At 47.0% G+C, this 19,083-nt stretch overlaps 1 protein-coding gene across 5 annotated transcripts; it reads left to right on the top strand.

The window, feature by feature from the left end:
* The first annotated feature begins 1,584 nt into the window (after positions 1-1,584).
* LOC122388824 lies at positions 1,585-18,840 on the top strand. Of its 5 annotated transcripts, none has more exons than XM_043380247.1 (9): positions 1,585-1,787; positions 6,814-6,964; positions 10,100-10,188; positions 10,456-10,628; positions 10,888-11,023; positions 11,380-11,472; positions 11,963-12,178; positions 12,554-12,621; positions 15,666-18,840. In XM_043380247.1, exons 2-9 carry the CDS (start codon positions 6,850-6,852, stop codon positions 18,034-18,036), a joined length of 3,261 nt encoding a protein of 1,086 aa, XP_043236182.1. In that variant the 5' UTR covers positions 1,585-1,787; positions 6,814-6,849; the 3' UTR covers positions 18,037-18,840. The 5 variants fall into 5 exon arrangements, with proteins under 5 accessions (XP_043236182.1, XP_043236186.1, XP_043236181.1 ...); XM_043380251.1 differs by lacking the exon at positions 15,666-18,840 and adding an exon at positions 12,798-14,231 and having other exon boundaries at positions 1,632-1,787; XM_043380246.1 differs by having other exon boundaries at positions 1,635-1,787; positions 6,806-6,964.
* The last annotated feature ends 243 nt before the right edge of the window (positions 18,841-19,083 follow it).

Below are 19,083 nucleotides of genomic sequence, written 5' to 3'. Positions count from 1 at the left end.
CTTTTCATGAGGCCAGGAACCGTTGGGCAGCTTGTCCTCCCCAAATTAGGGGTCGTGGGTCACAATATAACGGAAGAAAGCCCTAAGTGAAAAATCCACCTCTTTCACTGTCTCGGCAACTCATTTGGCAGATTAAAACCTTTATTCCAGGTTGCCAAAACGGTAGTTTCTTCACTCAGCTGAGACGGAATACCTCACTTTTTTGTAAATATTTTCGTTTTTTTTTTTCGTTGAAAAGGCCAAGGTCTGAAAAATAAGTGGCCTAAAACCGGTGAGAAAACTAGATTTGGGGGTAACCTAGAGGCTGATCTCTATTATGGTTTAGCCCCCCCCCCCCCCAGTCTGGAAGAAGTTCCCGCGACACTGGATGAACTCCTAGCTTCAGTTTCGTTGCCCTTCCTCTACTGTTCTTCAGATCAGCCTATCGCAACGGCAACATCCTTGTCAACACCAAACATCCTTGACCACAGAAGCGGCGGAACACTTTCAATTAACCCTCGCCCGCACATGCCATTTTCCCATCCTAGAACGCACATGGGGGGGGGGGGGGTGGTTGCCACCCCCCCCCCCCCGCGCCATTTCGTTCCTGTTGGAGATAGAGCTTAGCAGTAAAGACCAAAAAGATTCTTTGGGAAGAGACGAATCCAATGATACCCAGTTTTACCTTCTCAGGTCAGTCCTTGACCTTCCAGGTCAGGTCAAACTAAAAAATGTTGCTGTTTTGGGTCACCGTTGGATATCAAGTGCGCTGCTTATCAAATACCGATAACGATGCTGTTTTCTGGTGCCAAGCCAGCTAGAACCTCTTTGTCACACTATCCGACGAGAATTTTGCTGCTGAGGTCATTTCAGGTCAAGTTAGGTCAAGGTCAATTATATGTGTTTGTATGTCTGTGTGTGTCTGTGTGTATACTGATGTGTGCACCGATTGTTTTTGGGTCCATATCACATGAAATCATGATCTGAGAAGCTTTTACCAAAAATGCAGTCAAAAAACTTCACAAAAAGTAAATTCAGCTTGCCTAAAACGCAATTATCTTAGATGACCTAGGTTGACCTTGACCCTGACCTTGACCCCTGTACATCGTCGAACAACATGTTCCATGATAGGTGGGAGGTAAGACTGGCAAAAAAGGCCGAAATCAGGGTGTCAAAAGCTCACAAGGCCCATGGCAAACGCAAGATGTTGAGAATTGGCCATTTGGGTCATGACATGACCTGAAAAACAAGGTCATATCTCCGAAACAAAAAATCACAGAAACTTGAAATTTTCAGTGGACATCAAGAAAGAATAGACGAGCAGCTATACGAAAAATCAGCCTTCTAGCTCTAAAAATGTTGAGTGCAGAGCAGAAAGACTGCCTGGGGGGTGGCAACCACCCCCCCCCCATGTGCGGCGGGCGAGGGTTAAGGGGGGGGGGGGGGGGGCACTGCCGACTTTTGGTCCCATTCTTTCCATGCAACGCCCATAGGGCTAATGTTAAAATGCCAAAATCAAAGGGGGCCACGTTGCCCTGGTGCCCTCCCGTTCCGCCGCCTATGCTTTTACCTCCCCTCTCACAGGACTGGGCACGCCTCTGCGCCCAGTACGGTCAGTGACCCGGCCCGTGGCGTGTGCCCCGCGGCGCAGTCCGCACACTCAGTTGGCGGAGGGCGGGGTCGCGGTCGGTCGCGCGGGTGGAGGGGCTGACGCTTGGGCTGCCCAGTCGCGGATGTTTTAAACATTGTTATTTTAATTTAGGCTGGAAGGGCAACATTGCTGGAAAGCTGGAAGGCGTCACTCTACGGTAAGTAGGCAATGATCCTGGATTTGATTATTTTTGCTATGGTTTGTAAAGTCGCTATTGACACCGACAGCGCCGTCAGGGAAACGCAGAGTTGATATGCAGCTATGTGCTGTTTTTATTTTGTTACTATCGTTCCCATAGGTGGAACTTTGTGCCGAGCTGGGGGTGCCCGGGCGTAGCAAATCCACCGCCACCCTATAGCGGTGGCCTTGACCTATGCAGTCTATTGCGGCTCCAACCGGCAACCAAAGCCAAGCCAGTGTGGAATTTGGAGAGCTCATGCACCCCTAGCTAGGCACAAACCTCCACATACGATCGTTCTCATTTCACTCAACCCGCGCCCCGTTGAGGTGGGGGGAGGGGGGCCGAAACGGACCTTCTCTTTTTCAGTCGATATCTCCCAAATTTTAGCAGATGTCACCACGAAACTTTCAGGACCTCTCCAGGCATCAATATTGTGATCAAAACTTTTCCCAAATCCTATGATGGGTTGGTCGCAAATGACGTCAGAATGACATCATGTTCTGCAATTTTCCACAAAAAAACGTTTTACAGGAAGAGCTGTTACCTATGCCTGCAGTTTTGGAGATAAAGAAAATGTTCAAAGTAGCAAAGGTGTAGGTATAATTAACAGGGCTCCAAAATGTCTTGTCGAATTGTCGATTTTTTTTTATTCTGATCCCCAAAACTAAAAGTGATTTTTTTATAACATCTCGCAAAATACCAGAATTTTCAAAATTTCGAAAAACGGAACACATGTTATATCACTATCGGTCTGCTACTGACGTGCCAAATTTGAGCTCAATAGCTACATTTTTACATTTATGTACATTTTTGGCAAATTATGGCGAAAGAAACTGCTGAAAATTTATTACGTTAAATGTCTTCGTCGTCTAAATTCGCGGCATTGTTTTGCGCCCGTAGTTTGAAAACCGTCAGGTGTCACCAAATTGTAGACGGTCAGAATAGACTGGCCGTTCATGCGTGTGTCGGGGGGACGGTGACTGTCGGTGCGTTAGTGCCTGGGTGCCAGGTGCGTTCGAAGGACATGGCCTTTGCCTCATGCCTGTTTTTAGAACGCACTACCGCCTCGGGCCGAGTACAAAAGCGGTGAATGAGAGTGAAGCGGGGCCTTCGGTGTCAGTTCGCTGCTGAGTGCGCTGCTCCGAGGCCCCTCCGACGAATCACCGCTGCTGGCTCGGTTTCAAGGTGCGGTCCCTGGGCACGAGGAAGATGCGGGCTCAAAGGTCTTCCTATAGATAAGTTTGGAGCAAGGGAAGGCGGTTAACCTTTTATTGCGAATGCGTTAGTGTATGATAGGGTAGTTTGCGCATATTTTGGCGGCCTTATTGATGTGTTTATTTTCTCATGGCAGTCCATTACTATTTTGGTGTAAATACATTGGGGCTAAATCGATAGCATCTTTACATGGAGGTTTTTCACGAGAAGGAGGAATGAAAGAGCGGGAGCATTTTCAGTCGGCACTGTAGTCCTGCCAGTTTGACTTTGAGTGGCTAAGTGTTTGGTGCATATTAGATTAGTATACCCATCAGCACGCTACCAACCGCGTGGCTACCTTCTCAGTCGTCGGTTCCACCCATCGGGTGCACCATCAGGTTGTCCTCCCTGATGACCCTCTGCTGTTCCTTATCTCAGCCTTTACGTTAGGTACTGTGCAAGACGCTAGTGGTGGCACCGGGCAAGGAGAGACTGGGAGGATGAGGACAGGATTCTTTTCTTGTCCTGCTCGTTTCAACTGCTGTCGACCTGCAGACTGCAGTTCCTTTTGTATCCTTGTCTTGTATAGGTAATTGATCAACAAGGCCTCTTCTGAGTCAGCATTGCGGACAGTCAGCTTCGCAGGTAGAGTCCTATTTAACCTCGCATTCCACCTCCTCTGTCCTTCCTCACGTTCTTGCCGCAGTTCCACACACTCATAAAGAAAGTGTTCAAGAGTTTCTGTTGCTTTCATGCATAATGGACAGATCTCATTTCGCTCAGCGTGCCTTCTTAACCCGGCAGGCGGTGGGCCTACCAGCCACCTTCCACGCGGTGGGGGGGGGGGGCACTTTTTTGCCCCCCCCCCCGTATCTCCGAAACTACTGGACGGATCCGAAAAATTCAAACGGCGTTCGATAGACCTGTCAAATTTGTCGAGGGAAACCAAATTTCATTGACCTCGGGGTCACCGATGACGTCACAGGTCAGGTCAAAGATAAAATGTTTCACCGTTCACAGGGCTTCTAGGGAAAGCGCTATAACACCGAGTAAAACGCATTTTGTCGAAAATCAGCGATAAGGCGTCAGTTGTCTAGTACATATGTTGCTATTAGAGGTCACTGGTCATACCAGGTCAGGTCACAGGTCAGGTCACCAAAGGTCACCAAGGGTCACCACATGAGCCCAACTTTACTAAGGTTATGTGATGCATGTTTTATGGCCAGTTTTTCATTTCCAACTCAATGGTGTTGTTTATAAGAGCATCAGGTACGGTTTAGGTCACTTTCTGGTGGAGGTCAGGTCAAGGTCAGGTCAAAAAAGGTCAAATTTCAAAGTTGATATTTTTGCACAAAATGGGTATCGATTCGATGCAGCTCGTCACGGGGAGTCTAATGGTGGTCTTTGTTTTGCGCTACGAGGTCTAGAATTGCTAAAAATTGAGTTTGAAAATTTGACGTCATCAATTTTGAACAGTTTTTTCGCTATAACTTGGCCAAAAAACGAGGTATCGATCTCAAATTTGGTATGTAGATAGAAGGCGGTAGGGACTATCACATATATTCCGGTTTTTTCGAAATTCAAAAAACTTTTTGGATTTTTTGGCTATTATATTCAAAAAATTTATTTTGTGATTTTTGGGGGTCAAAATCCAAAAAATTTGAAAAACCGAAATAGCAGTTTTGTAGCCCTTTCGATTCCACACCTTTTATGTCTAAAACATTTTTCTGTATCTCTAAAGCTGTAGGCCTGACAGCTCTTCCCGCGAAACCTTTTTTTGGGTCGAAAATGGCAAAAATGACGTCACTCTTACGTCATTAGCGGCCAACCTATCATAGCCTTTGGAAAAATTTTTGGTCACCATGTGCGCTAGCTGCTCCCGGGAGGGTACTGAAAGTTTGGTGACGATCGGCGCAGCGGTTCTCGAGATATATCGAAAAAAGTAAAGGGGGGGCAAAAAATTGCCCCCCCCCCCCCCCCACCGCCTGGAAGGTTAAGACTCCTGTGGCAAGAAGCGACTGCTCCGTTAGAAGTCGTATCCTCGTGCCTGTCGCCTGTCTGCCAATAACACTTAGTCTGTTTTTCGGCCAGAATTGATTCGCTGGCTCGTATTCTTCCATATTTTGTGCAATATCGGCGATCCACTGTATAGTTTGTCTCTTGCTAGCTTCTTCTATAATCATTGCTTTAGTATACGCGTTGATGGCTTGTTTGCAAACTTTATACCAGCTCTTACCCTGTACTCCATTTGTTGTCATCATTTGTATTATGCCTGGTAGCTTCAATGCGGTAAAGTAATGTTCCCATTGCCTTAGTATGCTCGAGCTCCTGTCCTTGTTGAGAGCACCGTGCAGTATCATGTATTCCGTCAGTGCATGCTCCCGCGCTGCTGCTTACATGGCTACCAAATGGCGAGCATTCACCACTGAACCACCCGAGTAAAACGGCCCCACAGTAGTTGCATGTATAGAATGACAGTGGCCCGGGTGGCAGACGGGTTAACGGCACAAAGGGGGACGTCCCTGCCTAACACTAGTCACGTAGAGTAAAGTAGCAGAGCTGATAAAGGGGGAGATAGCGACAGACCCACAGGACCGGGCTCGAGTCTCCACCCCTACATAAATTTTCAAACTCAATTTTTAGCCGTTTTAGACCACGCAGAGTAAAAGAAAGACCCCCATTGAATTCCTCGTGATGAGCTGCATCGAATAGATATTAGATAACCTTTATATGCAAAAATGTCAACTTTGAAATTTGATCTTTTTTATTGGACCTTGACCTGACCTCCACCAGAACAGAACTGGCCCTATTCGTCGTGTAACCCACAGGCCACAGCATTGAATTTGAAATGTAACGTTGGCCATAAAACATCCTATAATATAGTAGGTATAGTATAGTTGAGTATATTGTGACCCTTTGTGACCGGACCTGGCATCAGTGATCTAACAGCATACTTATTAGGCGACCGCTGCATTAGGCGAACGCTGCATTGATGCTTTTCGATAACATGCCTTTTATTCGATGTTATAACGCATTCCTTAGGAGGCCCGTAATCGGGGGAAATGCGACCCTTGATCCAGTCCTGTGGCGTCATCGGTTGCACCTAAGTCAACGAAACTTGGTCACAAGGTAGACCCCTGGTGGGGCTATCGAACGCCGCTTAAATTTTCAAAATCGGTCTGTAAGTCTCCGAGATCTGGGGGGGGGGGACAACGGGTGGAAGGGTCCGCAAATAGCCCAACGGGGAGCGGGTTAAGACTTTTTATTTCAAAATTGCATGCCTGCTGAATTCACAACTACAGAGATTCTGATTTTATCAACTTTAAAATCGTTCAAATTTATCATACCTACAAAAAATAGAACTTTATAGGATGCATGGTGTGCATTCTTCAGTGTGCAGTGTGCATTGCACACCGCAGTTCGTGAATTAACAACTGCCACCCTAAGCACGCCGTTAGTTTGATAGTCAGAGTCGAAGGCCGAGCATTGATTCGGTTGAGATCAGCTTCTCCACTTACTTTATCTAAAGACCAATTAATTGCAACGAGAACTGGCATAATCGATTGCAAACAAAATAATCCGTTGAGTTGCCAGGTGGCCCCCGTGCCCCCCCCCCCTTCTTGCCCCTTGGGTACGTCATTTTTCATTACCCTTGAAAAAGTTATAATAAACGAAACGTCGGGTAATTTTTGTTGTAATATCTTGCATATTTATGAAAAAATAATCCGTCCTTTCTGAACCAAAGAGAGATGTTTTTAAATCTAGCGTTAATGGATTTGTAAATTACCGCTTTATTACACACCAACAGGTAGCGACTCCCACAAGAAGCACTACTGGCGTCGCCATGCCTAGAAGAGGGCACCAGCAAAGGAGAAAAAACGTCAAAGAAGATGCCTCCAGACAGTCGTGCAAAAATGACAATCGAGGCGGCCGTCCTGGAGCCGGCGGGAGTAAACAAGGTAGGTCTTACCCCGCGGTTATAAGTATCAGGCTGCTTCTGTTTTCGTTATAATTTTGGTGTATCTAATCTTCAAATTATAGCGTTCATGATGTAAATTATAAAGCTCATCATAGACATAGACAGATTCAGAAAGTCGGTTTCGAACGCTGCGGGGGCCGGGGGAGGGGGGCATACCCCAAAAAGTTTCTCCAAATAAAACAAAATCCGATTAAGATTCCTTACGCACTGCTATGCAGTTTAAAGCAAACTTTATCTTATAAAAAGTGTTCAGTTTCTTGTCCGTCCTGGACAAACGACAAAATTTAACCGATTTCTGGCACTGCAAGGGGGCATTTTCCCCGAATGCGATGCGACCCGCCCCCCGAGATCCGCCGGACCGCCAGTGCTGATTATCATTGTTCTGATTACTTCATGGGATGCTGTGGTTTGATTTGTTGGGGGTTTTCTGGGACAGGTTTTGCTTTACAGGTTCCACACTCCACATCCTAAGTCACTGTACCCTGGCTCACATGACTGATTACCGTCACAGGTTATACAATTGTGTCTTTTTGGCCATTATTGCCAGCTCTGTGTGCACTCATTTGGTTCATTAAAACATACACCATACCGTGACAATTCACAATGTCTGTAACATCTTTTCCTTGTAAGTGAGCTGGAGATCAAATATGAAGCGGTATCTAAATCCTATTCAACTCGCTTCGCGCTGCGTCGGCCGGCACGGCCACAGATAAAACGCCTGGCAATTAGGCTGTCCCGCAGGGCTCAACTGCCGTGCGGAACAGTAGCAGGCAGCAGCATGTCGTCGGTAGCGGACACAGTGGCGCGGGAACCGGGGGAAGGGGAGGAGGGGCTAGCGGGGGCTGAGCCTCTCCAACTTTTCGGCGGGGGGCCTCGTAATGTATTTGAGCCCCCCCCCCCCAGCTGGAGGAATCGAACTCGGAAATCTACCAACATAATTTCATGAGTCATACATAGGCGCGGGAACCAGGGGAGGGGGCAGTGGGGGAAGCTTGCCCCCACAGCTCTGGGGCCGTGGGGGCGGTGCCCCACAACTTTTCATGAGATCAGGAACCGTTGGGGCAGCTTGTTCTCCCCAAATTAGGGGTTGTGGGTCACAAAGGAAGAAAGCATGTACGCCTAAGTGAAACATCCACCTCTTTCACTAGCTCGGCAACTCATTTGGCAGATTAAAACCTTTATTCCAGGTTGCCAAACGTTAGTTTCTTCACTCAGCTGAGACGGAATACCTGACTTTTTTTGCAAATAATTTCGTTTTTTTGTTGAAAAGGCCAAGGTTTGAAAAATAAGTGTCCTAAAACCGGTGAGAAAACTAGATTTACGGGTACCCTAGACTGATCTCTATTATGGTTCAGCCCCCCCCCCCCCCCGTCTGGAATAAGTTCCCGCGCCACTGAGCGGACATGAGGCCCATGTATTTTGGTCACCACAGCTAGTAATCAAAGCCGCTCTCCTCCAATCTCCAAGTCGCCTTCCCGCTTCGACACTTCTCATTACCTACCTCCGCTGGTGTTATGTTGCTATGTACCGCTGCAGTTACCAGCGGCGGCGGAGAGGAGACTGCAGTTCTGGCTAGGAAGGTAGCACGGATTATAGTGCTGGCGTGACTTATTTTATCGTGCAACAAAATGCAATTCGGTAAGGACTAAGGAGTTAATTTTAATGTCGCATAAGTCGTGACTTTATGAATGTTCGTTTCCCACGATATGTACAGGGTGTCTCAAAAGTTCGTTCACACATTTCCCATGCCAATGAAGCATATAAGAACCGGCCAAAAGTATAAGGTTTTGGTGTCTGTGTGTACACTAGACAAATATGCATGCTTTGACAACTGATTAAGAAGGTTGGAAACCAACCCCTTTGCTGTATCTTCAAAAAAAAAATTGCCCATACCGATTTTTGTTGCTCCGTCAGCTGCCGGAGGCTGATAAAAGGTTACCAGCTTTCAAGCTCTTGCAGGGGAATCCCCTGCAGTTTCTGCGTCGGATTTAGTTTTGACTAGCTCCTTGGCAACATCTGATTTTCCCTGAAAGCCGACAGCTTGCATCGACACCATTCTTGAGTAGTTTGTAGGCATTCTCTGGCGCTAACTCCTTCATGAATGACTGGCGCCGACATCCCAAGCGCCATTTCCCTTTTCAAAACGACCCCAGTCCTGAACAAACGGGAAGTGCCAGGAGTAAATTTTTCGCATCATATGGTAGCAGAATGTGTCGGACGTCTGTTTCTCAGACACACTGTGCAAATTTTGCAAATTCCAAGCGCTCGTCATTAACCATGCCAAGACCTTCGCTCAGTTGCGGAGTGTTTTCCTCGGGAGATGTTCTGCTTTGTAAACGGCCCAAACCTGTCCATCGTGTGGTTTTATCGGGATTTTGTGTTTAAAAGAAAATTATTCGCTGCAGATCTGCCTCTTGAAACTTCGTTAGATAAAATTCTACAATAACTGACACTTTTGGAGGGTCAGGTGTCCTTGGCATTGACGATTTTTGTGTTATTGTCCCCAAAAATTAGCGTTATAGATATTATAAACAATTTTAAATTATAATTTGTCTTTATTTTACGATGACCTGCACTTTTTGAAAATGGGTAACCTCTGTCTGTGACCTTCTTGCCATTTTTCAATAGTTATGACCGTATTTTCAGCTGCTTTCCGGAACACGAGTCTGCTGTCGTGCGAGGGTCGTTCAAAACGCCGTTAGTCTCGCATGGTTTCGTCCTTCAAAAATTTTAGCCACCGTTTTTATGAGATGATCATCATGTTGCACTCATCCTCGCCGACACTTAGCCATGTGTCATTTCCGACCTAACCATTCCCATTACTCCTGAAACAGAGAGTTTCACAACATACCCGACTTTGTAACCTACATTTTCGTGCCTGACCGATGGCCAGAGGTGAACCCTTTTTGTGAGCTCATGAAGGGTCGAATGCACTTGAAAACAATGAGACTGCTTGAGGAAGGTTGTCACCAATGCCCATGCAAAATTTCGACTGTTAATTTCTTGTTGATTCAGAATTATTGACAAAAAAGCATGGCTGGTACCTGTGAACGAACTTTTGAGACACCCTGTACCTAACGTGTGTGTTCAACGGTCCCGTGCCCTCCCTTTTCAGCTGTTTGTCAGGATGACTTCGATGCCGCTATTCCTGCACTCATCGATGTGTTTCACTACCAGCCGGGCTCGGATGTCACCGACTACCACGTATGTAACCGGAATCGGGGCTTGTGTCAGTACTAGAAAATGACATAAATTCAATAATTCAATTCATTTACATGCCGTTTTCTGGACTAATGACCTGGATGAAGCTTAGACCCTTAATATAAACAAATAAGGATCCAGACAGAGACGATAAGTGAATGTTAAGCAATGAGTTTTAATGACTGATAAAGCGATAACTGTAGTGCACCAGGTCGTTGTTCTCATGGGCTTTGCAAGACTCGAATTACACTATAACAATCCGTCTCACAGCTGTTCCAGAGGATGAGATTCTACGTGCTGCCGAATCATTCGTTACGTCGGCGGACGCAGCTCGGTTTCGTAAGAGTTTACGACATGTTTCGCGGTGCGGTGCCACCAAACCATCCAATCGAACTGAGCTGTGGCGTCCTGGTGCACATGCAAGAGGGACTGGACATAGATGGGTGAGATACGACCGTTTGTTCTTTTGGTTTGTTCAAGTGACTAATGGATGTTAAGATGAAACTGAGTTCATACTGATCCTCATAAGCCTCTGTTTATTTGAGCGTCACTGTGATTTGAACGAGTGGGTCATACCTATCCAACTGAATAGTCTTTATGTAATGTGTAACACGGTGTATTTTCAAACGCCCCTTGTCATTATAAGAGGGTGCTTTCTACTCCATTTCTGGTTTTACATAGCACGCGCATGCTTCGTTCCAGGCCTGTACAGCGGTTTCCCAGTCAGTCTGTGGTGCGGCGCGCTCTCGACGCGGGCAGGTTTCTGCGCTGTTTGGACTTCAGAGAGTACCTGCACACCATGTGGCTGTCCGAGTGCGCCTTCTGGGACGTACAGGCGGTCAGTCAAATAGCCGCGGCTATGTTGTGACGGTTGACGTGCTGATTGGTGATTCGCCAAACTCTTACCGAGTTGTTTGGGCTTGTGGGCCGCAGAGGAGGGCTCGTTCAATATTTTGTTCTAAATACCGAATCCTTTGATCTCTATATATTACCGCTTTGCTTAGTTATAACCGATTTGGGATTACCAATTGAAATAAATTACCGATTAAGATAACTGATAGCTAAAGGTTACCGATTTAAATCCAAATTAATGCCGTTTTTGGGCCTCTGGATTCTGAAAATGCTTAAACGTCAAATGATTGAGTTTTTAAAGCAATAAAATCATCTCTGTTCAGCTTGTCGCTCCACTTTCAGAAATTAGTTCGGTCGTCGCCGATGCGGCAAACGCTCCGCGCCATGTTCGAGTCTGTGGTCGAGCCGGTTCGTCAGCTGGACTTTGGTGAAATGGTGAGTACCAGGGACCGATTCGCGTTGGCGCACTAAGGCCCTAGTGACACTTGATTTCAAGCGTCACTATGCGATTTCGGTTCGCGCTGAGCCACTAGCCGATTGGTGTAAAATACCGCTTAGTGTCACTACATTCAAGTGTCACTTGGCCGCCTAGTCTTACTAGCTTCCTAGTGCGCCATCTCGAATCGGCCCCAGACTCCAGAGGCACGTCAATCTTCTTCTTTGCTTGACCAGAATACACATGAGAAGTTTTTCTAAGCTTCATCATGCGAAGCCTGTCATTTCAAATCCAGCATTTGAGTTTTATCGTTAGTATAATCGCAGTAACTTTTCCCTTCATCTTGTTTTCATATTTAAGTTCGCTATATTCCTAGCATATCCCAGTTTTTTTTTTAGATATCAAGCTTTGAATGATATCGATGTTCTGCGGAACTCTCCGTGACAGCCCGTCCATTGTGACCTCCGTATGACCTCCATCTCCCCGCAGTGTGAGCGGCTGGCGCTGTCAGGTCAGTCGTACGCCGAGGACGCCGGCCAGCGGTTCTCCCTGATCATCGCGCCGCGCCTGCCGGCCGCCGCCGCCGCGCAGCTCTACGAGAAGCTGCACCGGGTGCTGGAGCGGGCCTTCGACCTGTTCCTGGTCGGCAGCGAGGCGGTGGAGCTGCAGGAACCGACGGCTTACTACGACTCTACCAGCTCAGAGGCGAGTGGTGGCAGTAAATTGGGATACGCTGGGTCACAAAATGCAGGAAGGTCAGGGTCAGAATTATAAAATAATGGAAAGAGGAGAATGAAAACAAAAGTGGCGTTTCAAAGTTTTGCTTTTGTTGAACTCCTGTCGCCGGATATTGAGAACGGACCGGTAAAACGGAATTGAAACAATAAAAAATATCAAATATCATTTTAATGGACAAGCTGACGAAACTATATAATACTTAGTATACCAAGACACAGTGAGCCAAGACACAGTAAGCCATGCCACTTTCTGTTATTTCCCAATAAGTCCATGACTGACAGGAAAACCGTTTGAGAGTGCGTGATTGTGCCCGTCTCTAAGATGTGTTTCTCATGTCTACAGGACGAAGAGTGGACTTCCTCCACGCAAATGAAACTCTCAGCATCTACAGAGGACATCATAGCTAAGAGGTGAGGCCAATATTTGAACCAATCCTTAGAACTAACAAATCATCAAGACTGACATTGATGCTGCCCTGGGTATGGTGTACAACGGCGCGTACAAATGTCATTCAGTACCAAGGACTACGCGTCTGTGCCTCGTATTTCTCCTCGGTTCCAACATGTCTCCGTCGTTCTCGCCCCAGCGACAACCTGTACGTCTGCTGCTGCTCCCACCGCCTCGGCGAACTGTCCAAGGAGGCTACAGCTCAAACATCCCTAGAGGCGGCGGAAGCAGCCACCCAGAGAGCTGCCAGAGTCATCGCGGAGGAAAGCAGACTCGGGAGAAGAGCAACTTCGGAAACAAGTGGGGCAAATAAGAGGCCTGGGGAATCTGAAAACTGGAATTCCATGAAGTAATCTGCACAGTCTACTGCCAAGGATGCGAAAGAAGCTATTTGTTGTGCTAACTACTCCGGAAGCGTGCGCGAATGGTGCCGTACGCCCGAATAATGATGGTGCTCCCACAAGTGTTGATAAGTCAATGCCCAACGATGTTCTGCAGACTGCCGTCTAATTGGGCGCCGAGAGAGCATACAGTGATCTCCGCGAGAGCTGCCACAGTGATAACTGAAGAGGGGGACCGAAGGAGTGCGGTAGATGCTGCCGCAGAAGTTGGAGCAAAAACTGCCATTGCAACTGTCTCAATATCGCCTATGGATCAAAAAGTGTGAAGGACCATAGGGAGATGAATGTATTGGTGCTGGTGCATGAGATTCCAGATCTTGTGTCAAATGAACTGAAAGACGATCATGCGGGTGGTAAAAATGCACTTGGCGACCTATACAATGAAAATTGTGAATAAAGCGCCGAAGCAGCTAGAGGACAGCGTCATTAGTCTCTGTTTGTAGGTACACGCTGTGCTGCTGAAACAACAGTTTTTAACACCCGAGAAAGTCTGGAAGCTAATGATACGGAGTGGCGGCAAATTGCTCAAAAGTCTATAAAATAGTTATTGTTATCTGAAATACTTTGTCGATGTTTGATGCGCTGTCTGTCCCGGTAGCTGGGTAAAGGTCTGACTTGATTGCCAACCCTGCTGGCTCCGTGTCTGTGACGGGTATGGCGGGTCAAATCAGGCCAGATCGTATAAGGCCGGTATAATACGTGAAAAGGTCATCAGCATATATATATACTTTCAAGAGGACGCAAGGAGACTGTCTAGCCCAATGAAGCCTGAAATCAGCATGTTTGGAATATTTAATTTTATTTTACTGTACCGCACAATAGCATGTAATTGTTATAGCTCGCTTAGTAATGGCATACAGGTATGATGTTTGCATGTATAAAATGCTTCGTTACCGTGTTACACGTGTCTTCAGTTTATATGGTTCGCACTTCCTTTTTTAGCTCTATGCTAGTCCAAAGCAATGGAAACATTCTGATATAACGATGCGTTCAATTTTCTAACGCAATTTTTTAACGCGTTTCCATTTTCATTCCGTATGATTAGGTAAATATTGGAGAATGCTAAAAAATTATCTAATTTGAAACTTATAAATGCATTTTTATCGTTTACACCATGTTCATCTTGTACCTATTATTGTATCCCGATGCGGAAATAAAAATGGTTTATGGGATATAAATGTTGCATGTCGGGCGGAAGCAAATATATATCGTACGAGATACAAAAGAACAGGGCCACCGTCCGTGATTTTGGAGCTTACATACATTAACTAAAAAAAAAACTACAACATTGAAATAAATCCTTGGTTCAAAACTGGGTTTAAGACATTCGTTTTACAATCGAGTAAGGTAAATGATGTACCTCTACAATGAGTTCACCTTACAGGGTCATCACTGACCGGAAAAATCTTGTGTCATCATTCACCATGTATCCGTAACACATAACGCGACGCATTTATCTTAAATTTACTGTAATTCCATTTTAAGCGGGACAGAACAGAGGAAGAGCCTCTGTCCTTCGATTCGGCTAGAATGTATCGATGAAGAAAGCTGGACCTTCACGGATGATTATACTTTATGAGGCTGTTTTACTGAGTAGTAAAGAAATCTTGGTTTTACTGCCTTTCAACGTAGTGTTGACATAAGATCATAAACGAGCACTGGGAGTTTATTCAGTTGACTCAGTGCCATCACCGTCCATTGGTACCTTATACTATCAAACATTTTAGCGTCCAGTCAACGTTCAATCCAGTCTCGCTTAGCCAGCCATCACTGAAAACAAAAAGAAAAAAAGAAATCAACAGACACTTGCTACTCTTCATTCACTATAGCGTTGGACGGTGTAGCAACCTCTCTCCTGGCGCACTGGGACTTTCAAACTTTTGCGTAATGGCACGCAGTGACGCCGACACCCGACCAGTCTCTTTGAAACAGGAGGTCGAGCGTTGTGCTTCATATTTCCATGCAACACTAGTGTTAGTTTAGAAATAATGATTGCATAACCGTGGCCTCTGGCCTGGAAGCCGGAGGGGGGTTGTTTGTTTCCGGATACGTGATGTGCGACCGGAGGGGGTTGTTTGTTTCCGGATAGGTACAGTCCACAGCAGAAGTAATGTGTGGTTTCAGTCATGGGTATGTTCTGCTTCTCAAGCCTAGGAACGATCAGCCAGTCTGCAACGAGACTTTAAATGTAGCTTACATGTATCTTCACCCTTGCAGCTACAACTTTATCTATTGACGTCTTCTTTTCAATCAGTCCGCATTTTAAAAATCGTCGGTCAAAGCCATCCGTTGAGATTGGTAAAACCCTACCTTACTTTAGCGGTGGGCTGTACGTGATGTGCGAGAAAGCGCAGCGTCAACCTGTGTCGTGTCTTCCAGCTATAGGTGTTTTCTGACTTCATTCAATTACGCCCCAACAACTTCATGGTCCCAGGTTTTCCTTTTAGGTGTTGCTATTGCTCTCTGGCCTCGTAAGCGCTCTCAGTACGAGAAACGCAAACCTATCGCCAGGCCATCATCCATAACACTGACTCGCGTCACTCTCAGTTCGCTGACCCACGTCACTCTCTGTTCGCTGACCCACGTCACTCTCTGTTCACCCACAGCTCGTCTCGCGGACCGCGCGGCTGTCAGCTGGACTCCTGTGACGGGGGCAGTGTCGGCTGTGACCTGAGCCTCAGCTCGCGGTCCTCCTGGACGGATCCCTGGGAGGAGCCGCTGCCGCTCTCTGCCGACGAGGACGACCCGGCGCTCTCCATGCTGCTGGTACGCAGTCTGGTGACCCCCGAGGCTGGGTCACCGGTCCGACACAGCTCTCGCCGGGTGCGGATCAGGAACGCTCTGGAGGGCGGTGCCTCTGCGCTCAGCCAGGTTCTTCGACAAATCGACAACTGGGAGAGGGAAGAGCTGAGCACTAGGAGCCTTGATGGTCAGAGGGGTGAAGATAGAAGGCTGATGGAGATGAGCAAAGGGGAAAAAGACATCAGCAGTGGGAGCTCAAAATCTCGTGAAGGCGTCCGGGAGCTCCTTTCAGCAAAGGAAACCGCATCTGTGAGCAGTTTCACCACAGCGTCAGCGGCGGAAGATCAGCTAGAAAATCTGCCCAAATACGCCAAACCTCACAATTCACAAGAGCCCGCGACGAAGGTCGAGCGCAGATTGTCACGGCAAGTGCTACTGCTGAGCGATGAAAATCGAATCGAATCATCGAATTCGTCTTCAAGCATTGTGGGTGAGGGTTCAGACAGGCATGCCCTCGCCGCAGACCAGACGACGCCCAAACGAGTGTCATCGAAAGACTGCAATGGGGAGCAAGGGAGTCAGGGCTCTGAGTGTGAGGAACTGCAAAAGCCAGTCGGCGCTCATAGACCTCATTCAGACGCTGACAATGAAGACGACGTGGTCGATAACTGGCACTTCGTTCAAAGCTTTATCAGGTCTGGGACGATGCAGCCAAATCGTTCACAGGAATGTCCCGCGCTGATCGACATGCAAGAAGGAAAATCCAATGGACTTCAAACCAACGATGTCACTGTCTGGTCCAGATGTGACGGAGGTACTGATCAACTTGACAAAGTGAGCGCGCCGAAACAACCACAAAGCCTCGAGTCTAGCCGCAAAACTGAGGAGAGGCGTAACACAAATGCCGAGAGAATCTCTGACAACAGCACTGTGAGCAAGGAAGACCACGCTGAATCTGAGAGTTTGGGGCTGGAAGAGCAGCAGAGTGGCATCGGAAAAGAAGACGCCAAGCAAATCAAAACAGGGAAGTCGAGAAATAAACACAGGAGAAGAAAAGCTGCGAAACGAAGGACAGCAGTGAATGGGGATGAACAGAACCTATCCTCGAGAAAGGCCGATGGCATTGCCTGCTCTTCCGTCACGGACAAAAGGGACACGCCGAAAGCCGTCTTGGAGGACCCCGCAGCGGTGCCCACACAAAGACGCGCAACTGTCTTCGGTATCAATGTGAGCACACGGAACGAGGTGTTGCAAATATATGTACCCGAGGAATCAGTAGATGAGGTTGGTGTTGATGCGGTTGAAGAGCTCGACAAGGAAACAGAACAAGGGGCGGCAAACCTCGTTGCAAAGAAGAAGCAAATCGCTAAACAAAGCGTTGGCAAAAACACGAAAACCTCAGAACAGCATCCTACGTCTTTACAGCTTCAACAAAGACTTCCGAAGCCAAGAGATGATCATGTCGATGGTTTTCAGGAAGAACAGATTCCAGCGCTGACTCGGACGCCCCAAGTAGAATCAACTCTTCTGACAACCGTCTCCAATGAGAACCGATGTGTTCTGAAGAACTGCTCACGAGAGACGCCCTACCAGCCCAGACTGAAGAAAGCAGATGCTGTGCCGTCCCTGCTTTCCCTGGCTAACAGTGCATGCATTGCCTCCGTGCTTGACAAAACAGCATCACGTGAGAAGTTTGGTACACCAGTACTGGATCAGCCTCAAAGGGCAAAAGATGTGCTGCGCTTGACTCAGCGGAGTGAATCCTCGACCGACGAACCACGATCCCACTCTCCAGTAGAAGCGGATATGAGCAAAGTTAGCCCAACAGCCGACACTAAAGAGACCATTGTGATACTGAAGGCAGCCCTGAAGTCGAAGGATCACTCGGAACGAATCACCGCTCATGCTCTCCTGCTCGCGATCGGTGAAGATGTAGACCCACAGGAGCCTTCGATTACAGAAAGAAGTACTCCTGCATCCAATGCTGGCAGTGGTTTGGATCTGCTTTCAGCGGCATCGCAGCTGATGCCTAAACTTGTAAACATCGAAAATCATGACCCGGTAGTGATCTCGAATGGAGATATGGTCACGTCTCAAAAGAGCACAGACAGTGGCAGCACCGATTCGCTCACTGGAGAGCAGACTGGAAACGAATCTGGAGAGGGTAAGGACAGGAAAGATGAGAGTGTTGAGGAACAGCTTGCTGGAAAGGCAGCTACGGGACGAACGGTCTAAGGACGATTGGGGAGACCGCCGGAAACAGAATTAAAAAGGGCTGCATTTTAGGCTATATAATTGTCGAGAGAGGTTCACTCTTTCATCGGTCGGACTCTTCGGTCCAAGAAAGGCTTTGAGAAGCGGTGGCTGGCTCTGCAAACTGTATTATGTTGAAAACTCTTAGTGACCTGACCATGTAAGAGTCAAATGAAGTGTTGAAAAAAATCCAAATTTCATTTTTTTTTAGCCGGTAGGTATATGGTCAACAGCGGCGTGAGCAGAGATTATTGTAAGCGGCGGCCTGTTCTGTTTGTTTCGCTGCAAAAGGCCAACGAATAGCATGCACTAGGAACTGCTTTCAGATGGTGGTACAAGCTTGTGAATGTGAGTGGGATCATTTAATTTATTTGTTTTATTGCTGACTCTGCGACATGAAACTGCGTTCCGTGCTCCATGATGCTGTTTGTTATCTTTCGTGACGACATGCTCTCATCGAATGTTACTGTTCATCGATTGTTGGTCAGGATGGAAGGTGCATAATATTCTAGAAATCTCATCGCAACCTCATATATCGCAATCGCAATATCAAATTGGTTAAGTTTCTGTGCAATTGATTATCGATGTAATTCAATTTCGAGACATTTTTGAAGTTTCGTATAATTAATGACTCATCAATCAGAGACGTTTGTCTGCTTTTCTGTGGGATGAGAACGTGCGCTCTGCGCATATGTGATGCATTGATGTATATGCAGTAGGTGGCATGTGTGCACTGTGCAGACATAATCGTATAGATGTGTGCAATACAAATGCCATTGACACGAACTGTTGAGACACATTTTTTTGTGGGAAGATAAAAACGGCTGAATGAAGCAACATCTCTTTTAATAACTTTGAATTTTTCCCCAATGTCTTTCAACACTTCCAACACTGGCGTACTGTGGAGACTGCAGGATGAAATTGTATATGAAATTGTTACGAGCGAGCGAGCGCAGCGAGCGAAGCGAGTCTTTTCAATATAACGGAAAAATCTCAGTATGAGCGGCCCGGCCCGGCCCGGCCCGGCCT

Source organism: Amphibalanus amphitrite, unplaced genomic scaffold (genome assembly GCF_019059575.1).
Source record: "Amphibalanus amphitrite isolate SeventyFive unplaced genomic scaffold, NRLGWU_Aamphi_draft 000336F_arrow, whole genome shotgun sequence".
In the NCBI taxonomy this organism is placed as follows: domain Eukaryota; kingdom Metazoa; phylum Arthropoda; class Thecostraca; order Balanomorpha; family Balanidae; genus Amphibalanus; species Amphibalanus amphitrite.
This window is presented reverse-complemented; position numbering and strand designations above follow the sequence as displayed.

Coding starts and splice junctions, on each gene's coding strand:
- LOC122388824 (XM_043380247.1), top strand. CDS start 6,850: ATGCCTAGAAGAGGGCACCAGCAAAGGAGAAAAAACGTCAAAGAAGAT. Junction 10,189..10,455: donor CGGATGTCACCGACTACCAC/GTATGTAACCGG, acceptor TCCGTCTCACAG/CTGTTCCAGAGGATGAGATT. Junction 11,473..11,962: donor AGCTGGACTTTGGTGAAATG/GTGAGTACCAGG, acceptor ATCTCCCCGCAG/TGTGAGCGGCTGGCGCTGTC.